This window comes from Rattus rattus, chromosome 2 (assembly GCF_011064425.1).
Source record: "Rattus rattus isolate New Zealand chromosome 2, Rrattus_CSIRO_v1, whole genome shotgun sequence".
Classification (NCBI taxonomy): Eukaryota; Metazoa; Chordata; class Mammalia; order Rodentia; family Muridae; genus Rattus; species Rattus rattus.
In genome coordinates, this window is record NC_046155.1 from 191,237,902 (window position 1) to 191,260,473 (window position 22,572).

The following is a 22,572-nucleotide window of genomic DNA, read 5'->3' on the forward strand; positions in this document are numbered from 1 at the left end:
GTGAAATGCTAAATCAGTCTTGATTTTGAAGGCTGTGTCAGACACTTCCCATCCACCAACAAAAATCAATGTACAGCTTAAGGCTTTTTTTAAAAAAATTACATCTACCTCCTTTCTTAGAAGCACCTAAACTCTGTTCTCACTGTAGCTCTCCATTAACACAGAGAAACCAGCCCCGAAGCGGTTTTTGTTTTTATTACAGACACAGAAGGAAAACAAGAGGCGATAGCCCCTTAGAAGTCTTGAGTTTCAGATCCCTCCTTCAGATAAAGCAGCCACCTGCTCCCTCTACCCGTCATCTCTCTAAAAGCACTATACCAAAAACACCAAGGAGTTTGCTTCCCCTCACACAACAGAAATCGACTCCTTTGTTGGCTGTTGTTTAGGGGAGTGGGATGGGTAGAGAGAGCATTAGAAATGTCCCCTTTGCTGTGAAGGCTGGGTAGTGTGTTTTTGCCTCTACTTCCTTAGAGGACAGAGGGTCTAGCTGTGCCTTGGCATTGTAAACACCAGCTCCTACGTGGCCCTTGCTTCTGCCCTGCCCTGCTCCTGTGCCCAGCTTCCCCTGCAGCAGGCTCTGCTGACGACACAGGCCCGCCGAGGACGGCCAAGACAGCTGAGAAAAGTCTTTTCTGCACAATGGACGAGCACATAAGAATGATGCCAGGAAGCCAACAGTTCCTTTCTCCTGATGTGCCAGGTCACATCCCTCAAATAAGCTCCCACAGACATGAGGCAGTCAAGTCCTGAGCCTCCTCAGACTTTGCACCAATGGACGTCCCACAGTTCAAGGTGCAGAGAGACATAAGGGATCTCTGTGTCAGGACAAAATGGCCTCCGTCAACCTGTGACCTAGGTTTTGGGGTTAAGCAAGGTTGAACAGTTCCACCCATGAGTTACCTCCTGTGCCCTTTCATGTGCTCCTTTTTGATGAGGAAGGCTCATCCCATCAACACACAGTGGGGAATATGGGGCAGAGAAAGAGACCCAACCCTAGCCCCAGGCTGGAGGTGAGGGTCCACATTTCCATGCAGGCAGTCTAGAGTGCATGGACCCTGGAATGAACCTCCTTTGATGCAGACTTTATGAGGTCAGTGTCTCCAGACCACCTGATGAGCAGTCACCCAGGGTCCTGTACACCAGACAAGGGAGGACAAGAGCCAACTTCCCTGCTGTTATACTAGAGCCTAAAACTGTACAAGCATCCCTCTGAAAGGGAAATGCACCAAAAATGCAGAGAGACACAAGAAGAGGACAATGGCTTATCTGAGCAGTGTCAATGCAGTTCACAAAATGGCCTCCAATCCCTGACAACCTGATGTGCTCAGAACTGAGGTTTGGGAGGGGGAGTTAGGGGGGAGTAGGGTTCAGAATTCTAAGGTCAGAGTTTGAAGCCAGCCAGATATACACGAGACCTTCCCTGCCTTGAAAAAAAATTACTTAAAAGCCATCCATAGTCTCATATTCCCATTCAGTTTTATAACAAGGGTTCTTTTCCATCTAAAGCGGTCCCTCAGCCTTTCGCCTTCATTTGCCATTTTGGTTGGCTCTTTTATTTCCACCCAAAGAGACTTAGAGTGTACAGCTCATATCCCAGAAGGAAAGTCCTGGTCTTCTGAGCTTCAGATGCAAATTACTGCCTAAGAAATTGGTGGACTTCTGTTCTTTAAGGAAGAGCTTATTAGTGATGTATGATGTCAGACCAGGAGTCCACAAACTACAATTCCAGCTTATTACCTGTCTGTTCCTTTCCCTCAGCTCAACAAGCTTACAAGGTCAGGTGAAGCAACTTTTGGGAGCAACTGGATCAGTGTCCAGATACAATGGTAGCCACCCTGCCTGCTCACGTCAGACCACCACTAAGGAAGGGCTAGTTACTTTCAGTTGGTCACTAGTTAGTTACTTTTATGTCATTGTAACCAAGGAGCAGACAGAAGCCACACAAGGAAGGAAGCATTTATTTTGGTTCACTGACTCACAAGCTTTAGTTCATTAAGTCAGAGAGGGTAGAGCTTGTGGCAGCTGGAGCTCCTCACACTGTGGTATAGGACAGCAAGCAGAGAATTCAGGCTACAGTAGACAGCAGATACTATCGACAGCAGGTCTATTCTTCAAGGACTTCCCCCTAATGATCTACTTCTATCAGCTAAGCCCCACACCCCAAAGGTTCCACAGTCTCCCCAAATGGTCTGCCAGCTGGGTGTCGGACACTCAGACACCTGGGTCTTTAAGGAAAGTTTCACATGGGAATTTTTTTTTTCCGGAGCTGGGGACCGAACCCAGGGCCTTGCGGGCCTTGTGCTTCCTAGGCAAGCACTCTACCACTGAGCTAAATCCCCAACCCCTTAAAATTAATGGGAATTTTAACATAGCCACTCCAGAGGCAAGAAGATGAGCTGGGTAGTCGCTGGACTTACTGCTAAAGTAGGTGGAGAGAAGAGCTGGGATTCAGGCCCAGACCATCTGATCCTCAAAGATATATCTCCCTTTTCCAGCTACTAACATGTAGGTACAAAACTCTTTAGGTGGTGATGCTTACTTTTATCTATAATCACCGGAGACAAACCCTTGGGCACGTCTGTAAGGAATCTTCGAGATTGAATTAATTCCGACCCGCCCTGAATGTAGGTAGCACCCTTCTCTAAGCTAGGGGCCTGGGATGAATAATAAGGTGATGAGGTGGGTACCAGTGTCCACTAACCAACCCCTCCTTCTGGTGTACCGCGGTGATCTGGTGGAACCTAAACCAGCAACCCCAGGCAGTGAGCCAGAGCAAACCATTCTTGGCTTTGGCATTTGACACAACAACAAGAATGGCAGAGACAACCATAGATCGTGAAGACACACCCGACTCCTGTGGGGTGCCCTTGTCCCCCTCTTTAAGTTTTCTCAAGATTCTCAGGGTGTGGGTCAGCTATGCCTCACCCCAAAGGTCAAGTCAAAGTATCTTCCAGTGTGTTGTGCATCTCTGGGGAATACAATGATTTTACAGAATAAACAAATGTATTTCATCAGATAAGACCCAGCACTTCTGCCAGGAGATTACTGGACAGGACGTCTGCCCCAAAGTCTGCAGGGAATCTATTGCTGATTTATCTTCCAGTCACGGGGTCTCATCACGATCCTCATTAAGAAACGCTGAGCGTGTCTCCTTGGGAGGTCCATGGATCACCTGCACAGGCCCAGGACGCTTGAAAGAAAGGAAGAGTTCTAAGCCCAGCCCCATCTTTGGATTCCAAACTCTATGGGTGGGAATGGCTAGCCTGCTCAGGGGCTCTCAAGCCAGAAAAGGATGAAAACCAAACCCCCATTCCTGTGGTTCATCTTGGACTTCCTTGTCATCCGAGGCTGAATCAAGGTCAGTGTTCTGCCCTGGGTCACCTGGGACCCATGAGGAAGAAGCCCTCCATTATGTCACTTCTCTCTGCCAGACAGGAGGACTGTCTCCAGCCTAGCCTGGAGCCTGGCTAATGTAAATACTCACAGGGGGAACCATAATCCAGAATGCAGTGTCAGAGGAAGCAGGAAGGACAAATCCCACAATGGAGCCCCTGTTGAAGACACTTTCTTGGTTGTTCTGGGTCCCACGAATAAGGCTGGATGGTGCGTCTGTTTGGTCTTCCTACCTATCCTTCAGAGCAGACACTTCATGGGGTGGCCCCATTTGTTAGGGTCCCGATTTTACTCCATTAAAAAAAAATAAACTACTAAAGCACATTTGCCATTGGCTGAAAGGAATAGTTACTATGACGGACGTATGCCGAAGTGTTTCAGGAAGTAGAGAGAAAGTTCATACTTCTCAATAACAACAGATAACAGCCTCTGTCATTCTCCAGACTGTCTAGCCAGTGTGGCTAGCCAGACAGTCTAGAAGGGAGGCCAAGTTCCAGGAGCCTGCTTTCTCCAAGCTTCCAAAGAGGTGAGGGGAAATCCTTCATGGAAGGAACCAAGCTACCACAGAGAGGACCGGGAACAATCATCGAACGCACAATGAGCTACAAACAAGAGTTAGAACACCAATGGCATCAGGTAGTGACCATGAATAAAATAAGAGCAGTTTTATTTGAAATGAAGTAAATGGAAATGAGTTAAAAAGATTGGTAAAGGGGGCTGGAGAGATGGCTCAGTGGTTAAGAGCACTGACTGCTCTTCCCGAGGTCCTGAGTTCAAATCCCAGCAACCACATGGTGGCTCACAACCATCTGTAATGATATCCAATGCCCTCATCTGGTGTGTCTGAAGACAGCTACAGTGTACTCACATGCATAGAATAAATCTTAAAAAAAAAAGCCAGAAAGGAAAAAGATTGGTAAAATAGAAAGAAAGCAAGAAGGACCACCTGTGAACGATCAGCCATGCTCTGAAATAGTACAGACATTATGGATTAAAAAAAAATCTCATTATAATAAAAAAGTTCAATGGATGGGTTAAGCACAATTTTTGACTCTGTTGAACCCAAACTATGCCTATAGATACAGAAATGGATGATATGAGAGGATGTCGTGGAGGAAAGAAAAAGCAAGTCCAACTTATGTCTAAGTAGGACACGTCTCAATGGGAGAGGCTAGAGGATGAAGGACTACGCAGAAGAGGAAATGGTGGGGCACCACTTAGAAGTGCTTTAAGGGCCGAATGCAGAGAAAATGCACCCGTTCACTCGAGAATCATTTATTGAGCCCTTGACGCATGCCTGCTGTGTTTTAGAGAACTCTCCCTGGGAGAACACAGGATTGCCCACACCAGGACAGCCGGAGTGAAAACAGACTTCTTTCCCCAGAGCAAGTGGAAGCTGTGTGACAGGTCCACACTCTTCACAGGAGAGCGAGGATTAAGCAATGGCTTCTTCTAAGAAACACTGAGTCATCCTCTGGACCCTCGAGGTACTCGAGAGCTGGATGGATGACTGTGCTCCTGACCACATTCTTGGTATCCAGTTCTTCCGCATTGGTCTACTCACCTGTTTAAGTCTGCACAGCCATCTTAAGCCCTCAGGGTGCGTGAGTTTACAAACACGAGAATGTTCAGGACCTATCTGGACTCTTCAAGGTTGATGGCATGAAGGCAAGACTAAGGTATTTTAATATCAGCATTTATAATATCCTGTTCTAGAAGCCTGAAATGGCGACCTGTCCTGAACTGTAGTCACCTTGGGCTGTAGAGGCCTAGCAGATCACCCCTTGATGTGGTCACCCCCAAGCAGGAGCAGCATCTTGTAGGAACTGGTCTGGATCATCAAACAGTAAGGCCTCTCCAGGGACCAGACGTGCGACAAGGGCAACGAGAATCTGGTGGAGGCTGCTCGTCTGCAGCCTTCTCAGCCCCGCCCAGACTCTTCCTGCTTAAACTGACAGTGCATGCCAGGACACTGAAACGAGCTGACATACGCTTTATCTTCCCCACCTTTTCATATCAGTTAAGCTCTTTCCTGGTTATTTCACCATTAAGTTTTCTTCCTTCTTATTAACTTTTGTGGTTATCTTGCAGAGTCACAGGTCCCACTGTGGCATTGCCACCCACGTGTGTCATTATACTATCCTGTTCTCGTTTGCTTTCTTCATCACAAGTGGCTGGACCTGAGATTGGAACCCATCAAGGTGGCCCTTTGACCTAGGACTTCAGTCGCAGAAGGACAGAGGAAGGACAACTGATAACAGGAGCCCACTCACTGGCAAAGCTGACTTTCAAGACTAATGGTGGAATAAAGATTTAAATCTAAGCAAAACCCACACACATTTACTACCTACAAGTATACTCTGAAGCATGCAAGTGACACATATACACTCACTCGGGTACACATACATACACACAAACGATCTATTTTTAAGGAGGGTCCCCTGCATTACAGTTACGCTCTAGAAAAGTTGAAATAAAGGAGCTAAATTCCTAATAAACAAAAGAAGGAACAAAACCGAGTGGGTAAAACAAGTCTAACTAATTTTATTTTACAGAAGGGAATACATATAAAGATCAACATTAAGAGGGTTGGGGAGGTCTAGGGAGCCCAAATCTACTCATTATCTCAACACATTTAAAAGGACCAGGTGTCACATGACTCTAGGGGTACTAAGGCTTGGGCCATGGATGCTACCCTGACAACCCAGGATTCTACCGGGCCACACTAGAAACTTAATGAGGGGGAGCTTTGTACAAGAGAGTACCCTTGAAGGCAACATTAGGATACCTATCCACACTGCTTCCAGACCACCACAAGGTGGCGACATGCACAGACTTCTGCTATGATGAGGGCAGAACTTCACAGGGCTGAATCCTCCGAAACCATGGGCCAAAATATGCTTTTCTACTTTATAAGTTGCTTGTCTCTGGTATTTTGTGACAGAAACAGAAAGCTGACTAATACATGGACACTAAAGCCATTCAACCAAAGCAAAATTTCCTTGTGTGCATTTTATGAGTTCCACAAAACCATTGGGACACAGGGAATTTTAAATTCAAGGTGACAAAAAATTTAATTATAGATAAATATTAATCAAAGGAAAACTGGAATTGCTGTATTAATAGCAGATAATATTAAGACAGAACATACCCTAGACCTTAGATCAGGTCTTAATACTGAAAGCGTTGATGCTTTGATTCATTATGAGGAATTTTAAAACTCTAAATTTACATGCACACATACAATTATATCTCGTATAAAAATCTTAAGTCTAGAAGCTAAAAGACCCTGCAAAATAACAAGTCTTTGTAATTACTGATCATCACTATACAAAAGGTTAACTCAAATATGGGATATTTTAACAGAAGAACTAGTTAGCTTCAGTTTGAATGTCTGTAAAACCCTACTCCCCCCATAGCTAGAGACCCAAACATTCTTCCCAAGCATGAAAACATTTATGACACTTGACTTCTGACAGGTCTACAGAGCAAGGTTAATAAAAGTCCAAAAAAAAAAAAAAATCAGTATCACACAAACCTACAAATCATATTCTCTGACCATACCACAATGAAAAAGAATGCAGATTTTAAAAAGTCGGCTTAAATTAGGTTAATAATAAGCCTCTAAGAATAAAGTATGAGTCAAAGATGGAATAACAATGAGAATTTAAATCACTAAGAATGGAATAATAATTAACATATACATCTCATGTTAATGTTAAAGGGCAGATGTGGTGGTTGGGGCAGGGAGACTGGATGAGGAAAAGCAAAAGGCTCATCTAGAGATGAGAACAGCCGCCAGGAGTGGTCTCTCCAGGGGCAGTAGAAGCCTGGAGTCCTCTGAAGGACCGAGGGCAGGTCACCGGCTGCAGGGGAGAGCGAGCGTTTATCGGAGACTGTGCAGGAAGATGAAGAGGAGCAGAGGAAAGGTCACAGGTCACCACCCAGAAGGAAGGTGTAGAGTTAAGAATGACAGAGGTGGAACTCTGGCCCACAGCAGAGAGGGCTGATGGGAGCTCGGGCCAACGCCACAGAGGCACTCTCCTGATGTTTTAATTGCTCTTTCCTTCATTGGCAGTCTTGTCATCTTGGACCAAGGACACCCCGTATTCTCATGTATGGGGAATGTATAGGTTGAAAGATAACAGAATTTATAGTTCCTTCTTCTACAACTCTCAAGCAGCTTGTCTGTGTGAGGAACCAGTGCGGGAAAAGTGCCTTATGTTTAAACACAGCATCCAGATGACAGGCTGCTCTTGATCCTCTGTTAGCTACAGCAACATCAGAGGCTCTGAAGATACTGTACCTAAAGGCATGTGTCTCCAGGATCTTCCCCTCCCCTCCCCTCTCATCCCCTCCCCTCCTCTTCTCTTCCCTTCCCTCTCTTTATTTATTTATTTATTTATTTATTTATTTATTTATTTATTTGCTTGTTTGCTTTGAGACAGAGAGTTACAGCATATTCAGGCTAGACTCCAATTAATAATTTCCCTTCATCCACTCCTGAGTTGTAGGATTACAGCTTCTAGGGCCTGCACTCTGGGACAGTTCATGAATCGCTAAAAAACTAGTGTCTACTTAGGAGCTTTTGTGCATAGATGTAAGTTACCAACCTGCTTTCTAGGCCACTGGAGTTAGAATTTGGATACTAGAGGTAAGAATGTGGAAAAAGAAGAGACACCAATGTTTATTTTTTAAATTCTATCTGTCTGTCTGCCTGTCCATCCATCTATCTATCTATCTATCTATCTATCTATCTATCTATCTATCTATCTATCTATCTATGTAACATGAAGTGGCCTTGAACTCCTGATCCTTCTGCCTCAGCCTCCCTGAATGCAAAGGTTACAGCCCTGTGTTACCACGCCCAGCAAGCTGGACCATCTTTATGACTTCATAATAATTACTTATCCTTGTGATTTTTGTGCCGGGACATCACATAGCTTAATTAATTAATAATTATTTTAATTAAAATGAATAGCTTAATTAAATATTCCTTCAAGGCCAGTGAGGTGGTTCAGAGTTGAAGTACTTGCTGCCTAGCCTGAGGTCCAGGACTAGGACCCATATATTGGAAAGAGAGAACTGATACACACACATACAGAATAAATAGTCATGCTTTAAAAAGATGCCGATCTTCCAGCGGGGCATTTTAGAGCTATGGACACCTTGATGTAATTTTATGTTTTAAGATGGAGTTTTGCTGTTTTGTCTTAATCTAGACTTAAACACTTGGGTTCAGAATCCAGTAGCTGGGATTAAAGGTGTGCATTAAAACACCTGGTGTAAGACTCATCATTTTTTTAAATGCAAGCAAGGAAAAGTCTTCTTGATAAAATTTCATTCCTTAAAACCCCTAGAATTCTTACTCCTCTCCTGTGTGACACGGTCAGGGAAAGTTGACTAGAACTCTCGTCACAATGGCTCTGTTGGCACACACAGCACTGACTCTGCTCCCCAGATATGAACTAGACTTGAAAAAGTTAACTTTTTATTGCTGCTTGGATTCGGTGAGGCACACCACATTTCGTAAGTCACCCTTAGTTCTGCATATAGAGAGATGGAGCTCAGACAACAACACACATCTGTGTTTGCTCGCAGATTAAATCTAGGCACTACTTTCAAAACTATACATTAAAAAAAAAAAAAACTCGTTGAAGTGCAGCCAAGGGAGTTCGTGAAGCAAATTCATAGCTTTAAATAGTTATACCATAATAATTTTAAAAAGGCTAGAAAAACTGAGCTGAGCATCCCGCATACACTGGGAAAAACACACCAACTCCCAGTAAAGAGGAGACAGTGATACAGTGGAGGAGAGACGATTAATTGAATATTTACAGAAATAATGCAGCAGATGACCAAGTTACATACTCCAGTGACCAAGTTAATTCTGCAAGAAAGAGGGAAGGTGCTAACGACATTACACACTCAAACAATACCGTAAGATGTTCTTTCTAGGAAATTCAAATGTCTATTTTTGCCTCCTTGTATATCACACTCATGCCTGGTACCCATGGAGATGAGAAGAGGGATTTGGATCCCCTGGTACTGGACTTACAGATTGTTATAGCAGCCATGTGGTACTGGGACTTGAACCTGTGCTGGAAGAGCAGCCAGTGCTCCGAACCACTGGGTTTCCTCTCCAGCCCCAGTACTTCTTTCTAAAGTGCTCATTGCAAATTAGAGACACTGCCTAGCTGGAACCCTGGCTTGGCTAAATCCCTTCTCCAGCACATACAAAAGCCCAATAGCATGCTTAGCAGACCCTTAGAGGGAGCAGCATTAGGCTGGCACTATGGGGGATTGCCCTACCTAGTTGGTCTACATTCTAAGACAATTGTACAAGAATCACAACAGGCACTTGGAGGAAGAGGAGGAAGCCTGAGGATGAAGCAGCCCACATCCCTCAAACTGACCTTCCTTTTATTTTAGAAGAAGAGTGAAGGAGAAGCAGTTGTTTTGTGTGCGGAAGCACCCTGAAGTAGAGAGATGGTCTTTTATTCCTTCCAAAAATCCCTCCATCAATCTTAAAGGGGAAGCATCCCTGGGTAAGGGCTCTGACTCAATGTCTGCATTCTGTCAGGTTTGATTCTGTCCAATGTCTAATGAACAGATGAGGTTGAAACCCAGGCAGAAAAGGCTGCATTGATGGTGTTCATCATAGGTAGGAAATCCCCTAGCGTAGGGGAGGTGGCTTGGAACAATTGCCAGTCAGCTCCTTGGAATTCCTTCCAGTTGTTATGAAGGTGTCCCAAGGGTGGATAAGTTCCAAGTGACCCGCATTCCATGTTCACATCAGGATAAGGACCCACCGCACCAAATGAAGTCCATTTCCCCAGCGGCCAGCCTGGCTGGTTGTGTTTCGAATGCCACCAAACAAAACACTAGAGGACCTCGAAAGCGACACAGAACTAAGGTTGACCCATGGCAACCTCCATGACAGGATGGGAACCTAGCGGGATCCCTTACATCACCAGCCTCAGCTCTTCCTGCTGTAAAGCTAAGACATCTTATCCCCCTAACTCCTGCTTTGGTTCAAGGACCAAGGATCGTAAGCAGCCTGTCCACTTCTGCCTCCAGCTTCTCCCAACGTGTACTCTCTGTATATCAATACACTCCGTATATAACAGTAGTTGAAGCGGGAACTACAGGCTTTGTTTCATTACTTTGATAGTATTTAAAATAACAACACTGACTTTGTTCAATTTCAAAGTCAAGGAAAGCACTCCGAATTCTATGAGGTTTCTGTGAGATTCTGAGTTACTTTGGGTGGTGGGCGTGGCTTCCAGAACACATGGAGAGCTTCCTCTTGAGAGCAACACATGAACGGTGGACCATGGGAAACTAAAATCATTTGGTGTTGGAAAGGGAAATCTTTCCAGGAGGTTTCAAACCCCCATCAGCATCTTTAGGGAAAGCATCCTAAACAACACTTCAGTTTGCCCCCTGAAGAAGTCTGGTCACCATTCTGGGCACACTGAGCTGTCACCTGCTAGTGACGAAACTGGCATGCATGGGATGAGAACGTTAAATGACAGACAGAACCCACATAGCTCCCTAGAGACCCTGTCAGGACCATCTTTTGACTTCCCCCTCATTCTGTACCAGGTTTGAGGAAGGTTGCCCACTCTGACAGTGTCCTATCAGTCCCAGAACTCCAGCCTCCTCCCGAAGCACCTGCTAGAGTATTTGCTCACAGATGTCTATGAGCCTCTTCTTGGATACCCAAGGATCACCTTCAGTCATGCCAACCTTTCTAGAGTGGGTATACATTTTGTGTTTGGAGGTTTTCTTTTAATGTTCATTTTTTAATATAGTATGTGCATGCACCCAAGCATGCGTGCATGTACATTGGAGGAGGGTGCATGTGTATTCTGATGTGTTCCTACATATGTGTGTCTTACTTTTTGAGGCAAGGTCTTTGGAACTTCACTGAGTAGGTTACCACGCCCATATACGGTCTTACGAGAAAGAACAGCTTCATGGAGGTGAGTCCCTACATGGGAGACATTTCTGCCTCCTGACAGCGCATTTCCCTTGTTATCTAAACAAGTGTTTTGGACAAGAACTAAGAGACAAGCGTGTTTCCTTCCTCATTTACCTGAGTACACGCAATTGTCTTGCAAAGATTAAATAGGGCTTTGACTGTAGGTAAAGCTCAGCCAAACGATTCCTCTGTGACCAGGTGCCTCTGAAGCAGTTTCTGAAGTGACTTAAAAAGTGAAAGCGACATACAGCTTTGCAGCTCACAGTGGGGGAGGTGCAGAATCGGCTAGGGTCTGAGTGAGAGAGACCCCCCCAAGAGTAAGGATATTGCCTCCTCCTCCTTCCCAGACTCCAGCAGCTACCACAATAAATGGAGAGATTCCCCCCCCCCCGCGCTGCCTTCCTATAATTTACTATAAGGAGAAAAAATAAATAAACTCTTGTCCAATGTTCCAGCTTTCCTGACTTCTCTTAAATTGCTGCTCTTTGTACCCAAAGCAGTTTTACCAAAATTATTGCCCGGGAGAGCCTTGACCTTTGTCCCCTCCGCCTGTCAGATAATCATTTGGACACTGGAAAGAAGTTGCACTATCTTCAAGAACTCAAAGTCGATCCCCCCTCTCCTGTGCTCCCTGGAGAAAAGCCAACCCAGGCGTGCCAACGTCGTCCCACCCCGCCCGCCCGAAGGCAGAGAACTCCCGAGCCATAATCTCCAATCACTGTGCCAACATACCTCAGTGACAACCGCGGAGGCAGGTGCATATGGAGCTTCTCCAAGTTGGCTTCTAGGAAAGTTTTCCTTTTTTTACCTAAAGCCAGATCATCTCTTAGCCTGCTCTTTAGGACAGGGATATAAATAAAGGCTTTTCCCACGATCTGCAAGGCAGCACTTGCAAGCCTGGGTTAGAACCTAGCAGGTCGCCAAAGGTGGTGGGGTCTCCAAGTCATGAAGACTCCAGGAACCTAGTCTGGAGGCCACCTTCTTACACTTGCTGTGTGACAAAGATGGTGCACAGAATCAGGCTTACCTGGCTGACGATGGTGGAGTGGGTCTCCACATAGCGCCAGTCGCCGCTGCAGGGCACCAGAGGAGCGGAGCGGTTGGGGAAGGCAGCGAGTGGGTCGCAGCTGAGCTCTGAGCTGGTATTGGTGTCTTCCAGCAGGTAGCGGTGACAGTGGCCTTGGCCACGGCGCTCAGCTGGGACGTGGAGCTCCGGAGTGGTGAGGTTCCACTCCTCCTCAGGGCTCCAGGCGCAGCGCTCGGCCAGCGCGGTGGCGCGCGGCCCGCGACACCAATAGTAGTCGGGCTGGCTGCCCAGGAAGACCACACCAACGAAGAGGAAGGCGAAGGTGACACCCGTCAGGCACAGCAGCAGGAACACGCGCCGCTGGAAGCGCCCGAACTCGCCCGCCTTCCTCAGCGCCTGGTCGAACGTGGGCATGGTGCGCCCCGCCACCCTGCGCCCTGTCGCTGCTGCCCGGCCTGAGAGTGACCCGCGGGCGCCGCCGCCCGCAGTTCTGCACCCGCCGCCCCCGCCTCGCTCGCTTGCTCGCCCTGGCAGCCCGCCCCGGGCTGCTCCTCCTGCTCCAAGCTCCCGGCCTCCTGCCCGAATGCGCCCGGGACCGGCGTAAAACCGGAGAGCGGATTGGGGTGGTTTCACAGCGGTGTCACCGTGCACCAAGGGCCCAGACTTATAGCCTGCCCTAAAGGGCCACTCCAAGTTGGAGTTCACTGAGTTCTAGGATCACCCAGACTCGCCAGACTCAGGACTCTGCTGATTGCAGGAATAGCCTCCAGTGCTCTTAAGCTGCAGGGGTCCAAGCCGCTGTGCTCCCAAAAGTGACAGTCAGTACCTCCGGGAACAGAATTTCATACCTGCACCCGCACCTGAACCTGCGTCATCACATTCCTAGAGCTCTGGGTGGGATGGTGGCAATGTAGTAGAAACAGACTATTACAATGGGACAGAGGGACAGCCCACAGATAGCCCACAGGGCTAAAAGATTTGCTTAGTCCCAAAGTTCAAGAGGAGAAGGGAGCACATCAAGTCAAAGACCTTTGTGTACACTCGCATCCCAAGTCTCTGGGAACAGTGGTGCTTAGTTGGTTTGAATCCATCATCACAGTGTCTTCCTTGCCCCTCAAAAGTCTACAGAGCCTGTAGGATGCACATCATGTGTGGTTCCTATCGCCTGGCACAGTCGGTTACCAATCAGCTGTCAGACTGCAGAGCGACCTGTGATACTGTGCTCTACCCACGTATTCCAATCTCTGCACCCAGCTCTTCTCCTGGTCCCCAGCTCGTGCCCTCAGCCACCCTTAGCTAACTTTCTCGAGAGATCCAAAGAGCACAGATTTAGTCCCCGTCCCCACAGCTAGAGCCAGACTGCCTTGCTCCAACTTCTCTTTTTGTCCTTACTACTCCGGATGCCGAGAAATTTAACCCGCCACTCCCTGTTTTCCCACCTTTTAACATACCTACTTCATAGGGTCCCCATGAAGACTGAATGGATTAGCAGGAGGAAAGTACCAGAAAAGTACTCAGGGTTTCATTCAATAATCATTACCACAACTGCTCTTTGCTACTGAGCAAGTAGCAACCACAGGCAGGCCCAAGAATTGCCAAAATCATACAGCAAAAATGGCCATCTCTCTCCCTCCCCCCTCCCTCTCCCCCCTCTCCATCCCTCCCCTCTCCCTCCCTTTCCCACTCTCTCTGTCTGTCTCTGTCTCTGTTTCTCTGTCTCTCTGTCTCTCTCTGTGTGTCTCTCTCTATCTCTCTCTCTGTCTCTCTCTCTGTCTCTGTCTCTCTCTCACACACACACAACACACACACACATTCATGCACACACCCACACACAAACAAATGCACAAACCACCTACCTCACTCACTGTGTTCTGTATTTGCATATCTTCTCACATGCCCCTCTGGTCCCATTTGTAATTGCCTGCTGAACCCCCAGACTAGGTCTCCCCTCTCCTGAGCTGGCTTTTGGTACAAGCACATCCTCCTGCCCAGACTCAGAATCTCAGTAGCATTCCAGCACTCTCCCTTAAACTCCCTTAACATGTGAGGCTTGGTGACACCCAACCCCTTTCCCTACACAAGCACATCCCCAGCTCCCCTTTCTGTCTTGTCTTCAAAGCCCTCACACCAGCTAATCCCTTACAGGTTTACCCGCTCACTTGGTCACCTCAACTGTGACACCCCCCCTACATCATAAAGTTTCATGTAGGGAGAAACCTGCACTCTGGGCCTTCACTTCTATACAAAGGCAGTGCACAGTAGGTGCTTAGCAAGAGTTTGTGTGGTAAGAGTGGGCTGCTTGTCATGCTCCACTACTTCTAAGTGTGTCCCGCCTTCCTCTTTTCTTACTTCAATCAACCCTCAGTGCCCTCTAGGCACGGGTCCTCTGCCCTCTGGGCAGCCCATGGTGCTGGATGACTTTCCATGAGGCAGCTTGGATGTTCCACTGCAGTGGCTTGCCTTGATCTCCAAAGCAAGCCCACATTGCTCAATGCTCTTCAAAGTCCTCACCTATTTCTCTTTCTGTCCCTGCTTTCATTCTCTCTGCTTCTTGGGACTTGTTGGGTTTGGAAGACATTGTTAGTATATTTTTGTGTTTTGCTCATTGATAAACTTGTATGATAACTCCAGTGTCCTCTTCTTAGTCTGTGGATTAATGTATGATTTCTCTCCCTGTGAGAAATCTCAATTTGGATGGAATAAAGTATACATTTTTCATAGCTGCTGCTTTTTGTGCCTACCCATGTTTTACTAAGATGTTAAATGTTTTCCTGTATTCACATACACACATACATACACACATACATACACAAACACATACATACTTATATATACATGCTCACTCACATACACACATACATATACACACATACACATATACATATATACACATGCATACATATACACACACATATACAAACATATACATACACACATACACATATACATATCAATACACATATACATATCACATATATATACACATTTACATATACATACATACATACATACACACACAATACACATACACACATACACATATACATATCAATACAATACACATATACATATCACATACATATACACAACACATATACACACATACAGACACATACACACACATATATACATATATACATACACACATACAAATACACATATACATATATACACATACATACATATACATATACATACACATATACACACATACACATATACATATCACATACATATACACATATACATACACACATACATATATCCTGCCTTGCAAATGGTAGTCTGCACTGAGCTATGCCCTTGCCCTTTACATAGCTTTATTGTATTGTATTTTTCACATTGAATTTTAACATCCCTGGAGTTAATTCTGGATAGAGTATGAGAGGTTCTAATTTTACTTATGTCTTATGGTCAAGCAGCTACCAGGATGCATTGGGTAACTTTTTTTTTGCCTGGATTTACAGCTCTGTTTCTGTCTGTCTGAGACTCTCAGCTGTGCAGGAAGACCTGTGTCCTTTAACCTGTCCTGCAGCTGTCTGTCCCAAGCTGCTGCCATTGTTCATCAACGCCTCTCTCTCACAGTCTTAGTATCTTGGAGAGTGAATCCCACCTCTCCTCCCCTACTTATCTTGTCCCTCTTAAGAATGAACTTAGCCATTGCTGGGGCTCTTGTCTTCCAGATGCGTTTTACATTTTGATGAATTCCACACATATTTGACTGTTGACTGGAACTTTTATTGAAAGTCATACGTGCAGTTTATTTTTCCCTCTGCTTTGAAGGGAGTTAGAGAGAAAACAAATCTTTCTCTCTTTCTCTCTCACACACACATACTCACATATGTGCACATGTATACACATATACACACATGTATATGTATACATATATACAATATATTCTATATGTATATATGATGTATATTTGTGTGTGTGCGTGTGTGTGTGTGTGCATGTACTATACATATATATTACAGTACTGGAATGGAAGCCTGGGCCTCAGTTGTGTCAGACAAGAGTTCTGCCACATTGCCAGCCCTCGATCTCTTTACCTTCAAACACTGAAAACAGTCGGGTGTACTGCAGCACATCTGTAATCCTAGCACTTGAGAGGCACGGGCAGGAAGACGGCCACAAGTTTAAGGCTAGGCTGGTCTACATGATGAGTTCTGACCAGTCAGGGCTATACAGTAAGACACCCGTCTCAACAACAACAATAAACCCACCGCCCACTGCTCTGTACCTGTCCCATCCAATGTGGCACAGCCACACATGCATTCTTAAACTCACATTCATTAAAGGAAAAGATGACAAGCTGTGTTCCTCATGGCCACATGGTTTAGTGGCTAACGTGGTCTCTGCAGAAAGTGAATACTTCTCCCATCATCAGAGAATATTGTGGGACATATTACTGACCTAGGCATTGTGACCAACTAATGCTCACTGGAGTTTCCAAAAACAACTGGAAACAGAACCCCGGTCACCCCACCACCACAAATCTACAACAGAAATAAAATCATATCATGAAGACACTTTCACTCCCATGTTTCCTGTGACACCATTTCTAAGAAGCAAGCTATGGAATCAACCATGACTTCCAACCATAGATGAATGAAGAAAATATGTATCAGTGGATAGATGAAGAATATATATATTTCATATATACATACATACATATCATTTATTCTGCTTGGACAAAGTAAAGCACACATGTATGCTCTCTCTCTCTCTCATACACACACACACACACACACACATTACACACATGCAGCACACACATACACATATACATTTGTTTGTTTTGGGAAACTATGATAAATGTTAAAATTCAACCTTTCTATATAAAAAATGCGATGATTGGGTTGGAGAGATGGCTCAGCCGTTAAAGGCTAGGCTCACAACCAAAAAAAAAAAAAAAAAAAGCATCAGTGTAAACCAGGCAGGTGAACTGGTACCAGCAAGTCCCCAGGCGAGAGATCAAAAGGACCCCTGTTTTCAAGGAGTGGCTAAGAATGTCCCAGAGGCATTTCACCATATCTGGCATCAGAGAGTAAGTAACCTCTCTATCGGCAGTCCAGTCACGTGTTAAGGTAGCAAGAACTCCCCCTGCGCTGCTGTGACTGTCCGGACAGATGGACAAATCCCAACTTATGGACCCAAATCCCAACTTAATTGACCAGCAGCCATTATCATCTTTCCCTTGTCGATTGATCTCCGTTAGCCCCTAGAAGAAAGTTTGTGCTTCGAGTAGAGTGCTGCTGACACTTTAACTTTTTTCAAAATGAAGGCTTTCTCTAAACTAGCCTTTCTGGGACCAGCTCTGCATGTGCCCTTCATGTGACTCCTGTTCCTTGGCTTCTCCTCTGTGCAGGAGACACACCTTCTGGCCCTGGTCCTCTTGTTCTCCTGTTGCCTTCATGAGCTCCCAACCTACACTTTCTTGGTCTAACTCTGCTTTGGGCCAGTGTTGACACTTTCCACATAAATGTGCCCACCAAGTTCATCTCTTGGAGCCTGAGCTTCCACTGGAATAGTATTTAAAAACTGACCTTTTGGTAGATAATTAGGTGAAGTTATGGGGATGGGGTCCAATGATGAATGAAGTGTCCTCCTTTAAAGGATTTGTGTCCCTTTAAAGGAACAGAGTGAGAGAAGGGACTGCCCCAGCCAAGCTGTTACCACTTGGACTTCCAGCTATAGAATCATGGGAAAAACCCATCCCTGTCCTTCAGGGTCCCCATTGGTGGTGCTCCATTCCAGCAGCCAGGCAGACTGAGACGGTTGGCACCTCGTGGCTTCCAGCAAGAACACCGAGCAATTAGAGGGAGGCTGCAGAGTGACGCCCTACCTTCCCTGTGTAAAGCCCACAAAGCGGTAAATGCCCTCAAATGGGAGATGGTGATATTAATGGGGAAAAATGTTCCTCAATTAGGACTTTATCCACCACCGGCAATAGAGAGTGAGTTTATAATAGTTTAAAAGCCTGTGTGCTAATTTGTGTTGAAAATAATCACAAAGTACAATAAGGAATTGCTCTTCTAGGCTCGGTGGACCACTGTGTGAATGATACCATATAAGGGCTCAAGTCACACTTGGAAGAAACTAGCTTTTTTTCTGGGAGTGATCAGCCTTCCATCTTCCAACCTTAGCTGCAGGGTGTCTGCCCATGCTAAGCCTATGCTAAGCCCATGGCCCCAGCCACTAGTCTTCCTGAACTCTTGGTCCTCAGCTGCTCTGACTGGGGGTAGGCTCTGAGGTTTTATGGCTGAGACCCACTTCCTGTTCTCTCCTCTCTCTGTTTCTTGATCATAGATACAATGTGGCCAGTAGGTCTCCCTCTCTGGCAAGCATGCCTTTCCTACCACAATGGCCTGTATCTCCTTCCTCCCTTAAATTGCTCACTGACTGGTTGTTTGGTCACAGTATAACGTGAAGTAACCAATGTAAGACTATTCACTGTTAGTGATATACCATGGGTTCAAAGTGCCTTTTTCTTTACATACAAATACAATGTAGACAGTGTGGTAGCTCAGGTCACTTTGAGTGCAACTTCCTTGAATTTATTGTGATTTGTTTACTATTGCAGGCCAAAGAACGCTGGCAGATTTTATATTCAACAGTCCTGACTGTAGCAAGTAGAGGCTACACTTGTGAGCACTAGACAGAGAAGAAAGCCAGGGGAGGAGATGTTCATCTCCTAGGAGCCGTGAGGAGTGGGGCGGGAACATACCACTGTCTTGGTTTCAGATTAGGGTGTCTCAGATAGACCATCTCTGGAATGCACAGTCAGAATTCTTTCCTCAAATCTACAGTGAGATGGAGTCATGTGGGACGGGCTCCTTTTTCTTCGAAAGACAGGTTTGAGGACCCCGTGGTTCACCTTTGTGCTGCAGATTGACCTTCTCTGAGGAAGCCACCTCTGTGGCAAAGATCCAGGAGGCTTGACTGACTGGGACCTCATGGTTATGGAGAGGTGGAATGTCACAGATTGAGGTGACTCTGGTCCTATCTTATTCCCCTGACAGTCGTCGGCTACCAATCTCTATATACAATGGAACACCTTCCCCCTGACAGCCACTGGCTAACATTGGCTAACAATCTCTATATACAGCAGAACACCTTTGTGATTATTATTACTCTGCCATCCCCACCAACCATCAAAAGCAAACAATACTGAATTATGCTCTCCTCCTCAGGCATCCGCTGAAATCAGGAGATTTCACACTTTGGTAAAGGCAGCTGATTCAATTTTAGCTTCAATGCTTTTACTTCATTTCCCTCCCAAATTTGTAGAAGTTCGATTTCTGCAACTGTGCCCAAAAGCCTGAGACAACGAACTTAAAGAGAAGTGGGAGTCACGGGTTGACAGTTTTTTTCCTTCATTGTTGTTTGATCAGGTTGCTGTGGACCAGTGGAGAAACAGCACATCATGCGGGGCCACGTAGCTGGAGATGCTGTCACCTCATGGTCTATACTCCAAAGAGAAAGGAAGGGATGTCGTATGTTGCTTCTCTCTCCTCCAACGACCTAAGACCTCCTACTAGGCTCTTTTTGAAGGTTTCTGACCCTCTAATGGTACAAGGATGAGGACTAAACTTTTGTGCCTGGGTTCCCAGAGAACATTCCAGGTCAGAGTTCAGCATTATCTTGCCTCTTCATACTCACAGCATGAGGCCCTTTGCCAGGGGTGCTGCTGTGTGCTTTATACAGTGTGTCACTTTTCATCTTCAGAGCCACACTAGCAGGTACCTCCTGGGAAGGAGAGAGTTACTGACCGGAGGCCACTCTATGTAGTTAGCTCCGGGAATTCAGACCAGGATACCCTCCTCCCCATCCTCAGTACCTGTGGGAGTTCTCATCACCGCTACTCCCGTGGAATGTTCTTCCATTACGTCTTCTATGAAGAAGTTTTATAAAATATAACTATAAACCTTCGCTTGTGTCCCATCTTTTTTTAAAGTTTATTTTATTTTATTCAATTCTGGTGGTGTGTGTGTGTGTGTGTGTGTGTGTGTGTGTGTGTGTGTGTGTGTGTTGCCCAAGGAGACCAGAAGGGGGCACTTTATCTCTTGGAGTTGGAGTTACAGGTGTCTGTAAGCCATCCAATATGGCTCCACTCTTCCAATCTAGCAGTAAGAGATCTTAACTGCTGAGACACATCTCCAGCCCCCTTTTTGTTTATTTCATTGTTAAATAAAAACATTTTATGCTTTCAATATATAATAATTTTGTCATTAAACCATCAAGAATTTTTCATTTTCAGAACTAAAAGGAGATTTAAAAGCCACATCAATCTCTCGTCCTTATTTTACAGCCAACCAATGAAGGACCAGAGAGTGTAAGAGTCAGCTTAAATGGCTTTGCTTGACTTGGTAGCAGCAGTGGGACGTGGACCTAGGCTCACACAGAATTACAAATCCCTCAGCTCACGCTAACTGTTAGAACCTCTCACTTCCAGTTCATTCTTTCAGTTAAAAGTATAATACACTGTAGGAATCTCTTTTAAATGGTTTGCTAAAATTATTCTGTGTTGACTATAAAGAAAACTGACTCAGTCTTCAGTCACGAGAACACTGTCAGTAAAAACAGTAATTTTTTTGTGTAAAAATAATGGAAGCTTCATGCTGCAAAAGTAAAGATTTGGAGTGTTTCTAACACTTGAAAACCATGCAATGCAATGGCTTTCAAAGTCCGATATTTGCCTGGGAAGAGCTAAAGGTGACGTGGGATGTTAGGAATGAACCCCTACCTACCAGCACTACACCAACATCGATCTCCCAGCTCTGCGGTCGGAATCCTCAGTTACATAAAAGAATCACCGGGGGTCTAGGGAGGTGGCTTGGCCAACAGAGTGCCCGCCTAGTGTGCACAAAGCCCCAATTTCAGCCCCTAGAACTGGGTGGTGCTCCATACCTGTAATCTAGAGAGGCAGAAGGTCTACATAGTGAGTTCTAAGCCAGCCTCATCCCTGAGATCTCCTCTCCTCACAGAGTGAGACAGCAAACCCATAAAGAGTTTGTGGAGGCTCTCCCGTGCTGGTTTTTTTTTTTACAATTACTTTGAGTCTTGCCCTATTCAGAAGCAAAAGGTATTTACAAGTACTGATACCCTGCTAGGGCAACAGCCTTGAAACACTGCAGAAGAAGTAGTCATGCTATTGAGCTTTTTCTTGGAAGGACAGGACAAAATCCCCAGGGGTGTGTGTGTGTGTGTGTGTGTGTGTGTGTGTGTGTGTGTGTGTGTGTGTGTGTGTGTGTGTGTGTCAGGGGTTGCTCCATCCTCAGCCTTCTAATTGCTCAATGGCTCCCAGTTCACTCCAGAGCCCAGACAGTTTTCTAGGAGAGACGGACTTCTGTCTCCTGACCGCCATTTCTGCAGGAAATGCTTCCATGTTCCAGAGAAGCAGTTCATAAGGGTGCCCTTGTAGCCAAACCTGCTTTCCACTGGGGCTTGTCTGTGTTCTTGCTGTTGTGAGAGGTGCCATGCCTCTTCCGATGCAAATGTCTTTACGTAGATACAGAAGCGAATCCTTCCAACATAGTGATCGATGATCAATCATAACTCCACAAGCCAAGTCTTAGAAAGAGGTTGTGCCACAGAGATTTTATGTTTCTCCTGCTCTTTTTGCTGCGTGAGCAATGGCTTCCAGTGACTCCTACCGCCAGCTTTTCCTCAAATCTGCGTATGCCGGAATCCGAGTGCAGCCTGGGTCCGAGTTTCTTCCTACAGATTTCCTGAGCTTCAGTCAAATCAGGAATGTCACTGAGCATCTATCTGCGTTGTTCTACCCAATGTCCTGTGTGCCCAGCTACTAATTAAAGTAATCATCTATTTGTCCAGCGAGGACACATTCAAGCCCAAACTCCAGACAAGTCCTGCCTCTGTCACATGTCAAGACTATCTACCCACCAAGGCTTTATATGACCCGGCCTCCCACCACCCGACCCTGACCACATACATGTTTCTCCATCAATCAGATTTCTTACCGCTCCCACCTAAGCTCAGGCCACCTCCCACTGTTCTACTGAAGCTCAGACCTCCTCCCGATTCCCACATTCTCTCTTAGTTTTGTATAATGTTCACTCTGCACTGTACCACCGACCTCATCTCTGCTCCTGTATCTTCAATAGCAACAGAATTAGTTATTGTAGCAAGATGCTTAGTCCTT

The 22,572-nt window shown here is 45.7% G+C and overlaps 1 protein-coding gene across 1 annotated transcript in view; it reads right to left on the minus strand.

The window, feature by feature from the left end:
• Slc22a3 (solute carrier family 22 member 3) overlaps positions 1-13,212 on the minus strand; it is a 90,534-nt gene extending 77,322 nt beyond the window's left edge. Inside the window, exon 1 of the mRNA XM_032894709.1 lies at positions 12,408-13,212. Within this exon, the coding sequence (XP_032750600.1) occupies positions 12,408-12,821 (414 nt within the window). The 5' untranslated portion in view covers positions 12,822-13,212. The remainder of the gene's footprint in view (positions 1-12,407) is intronic.
• Positions 13,213-22,572: the final 9,360 nt, after the last annotated feature.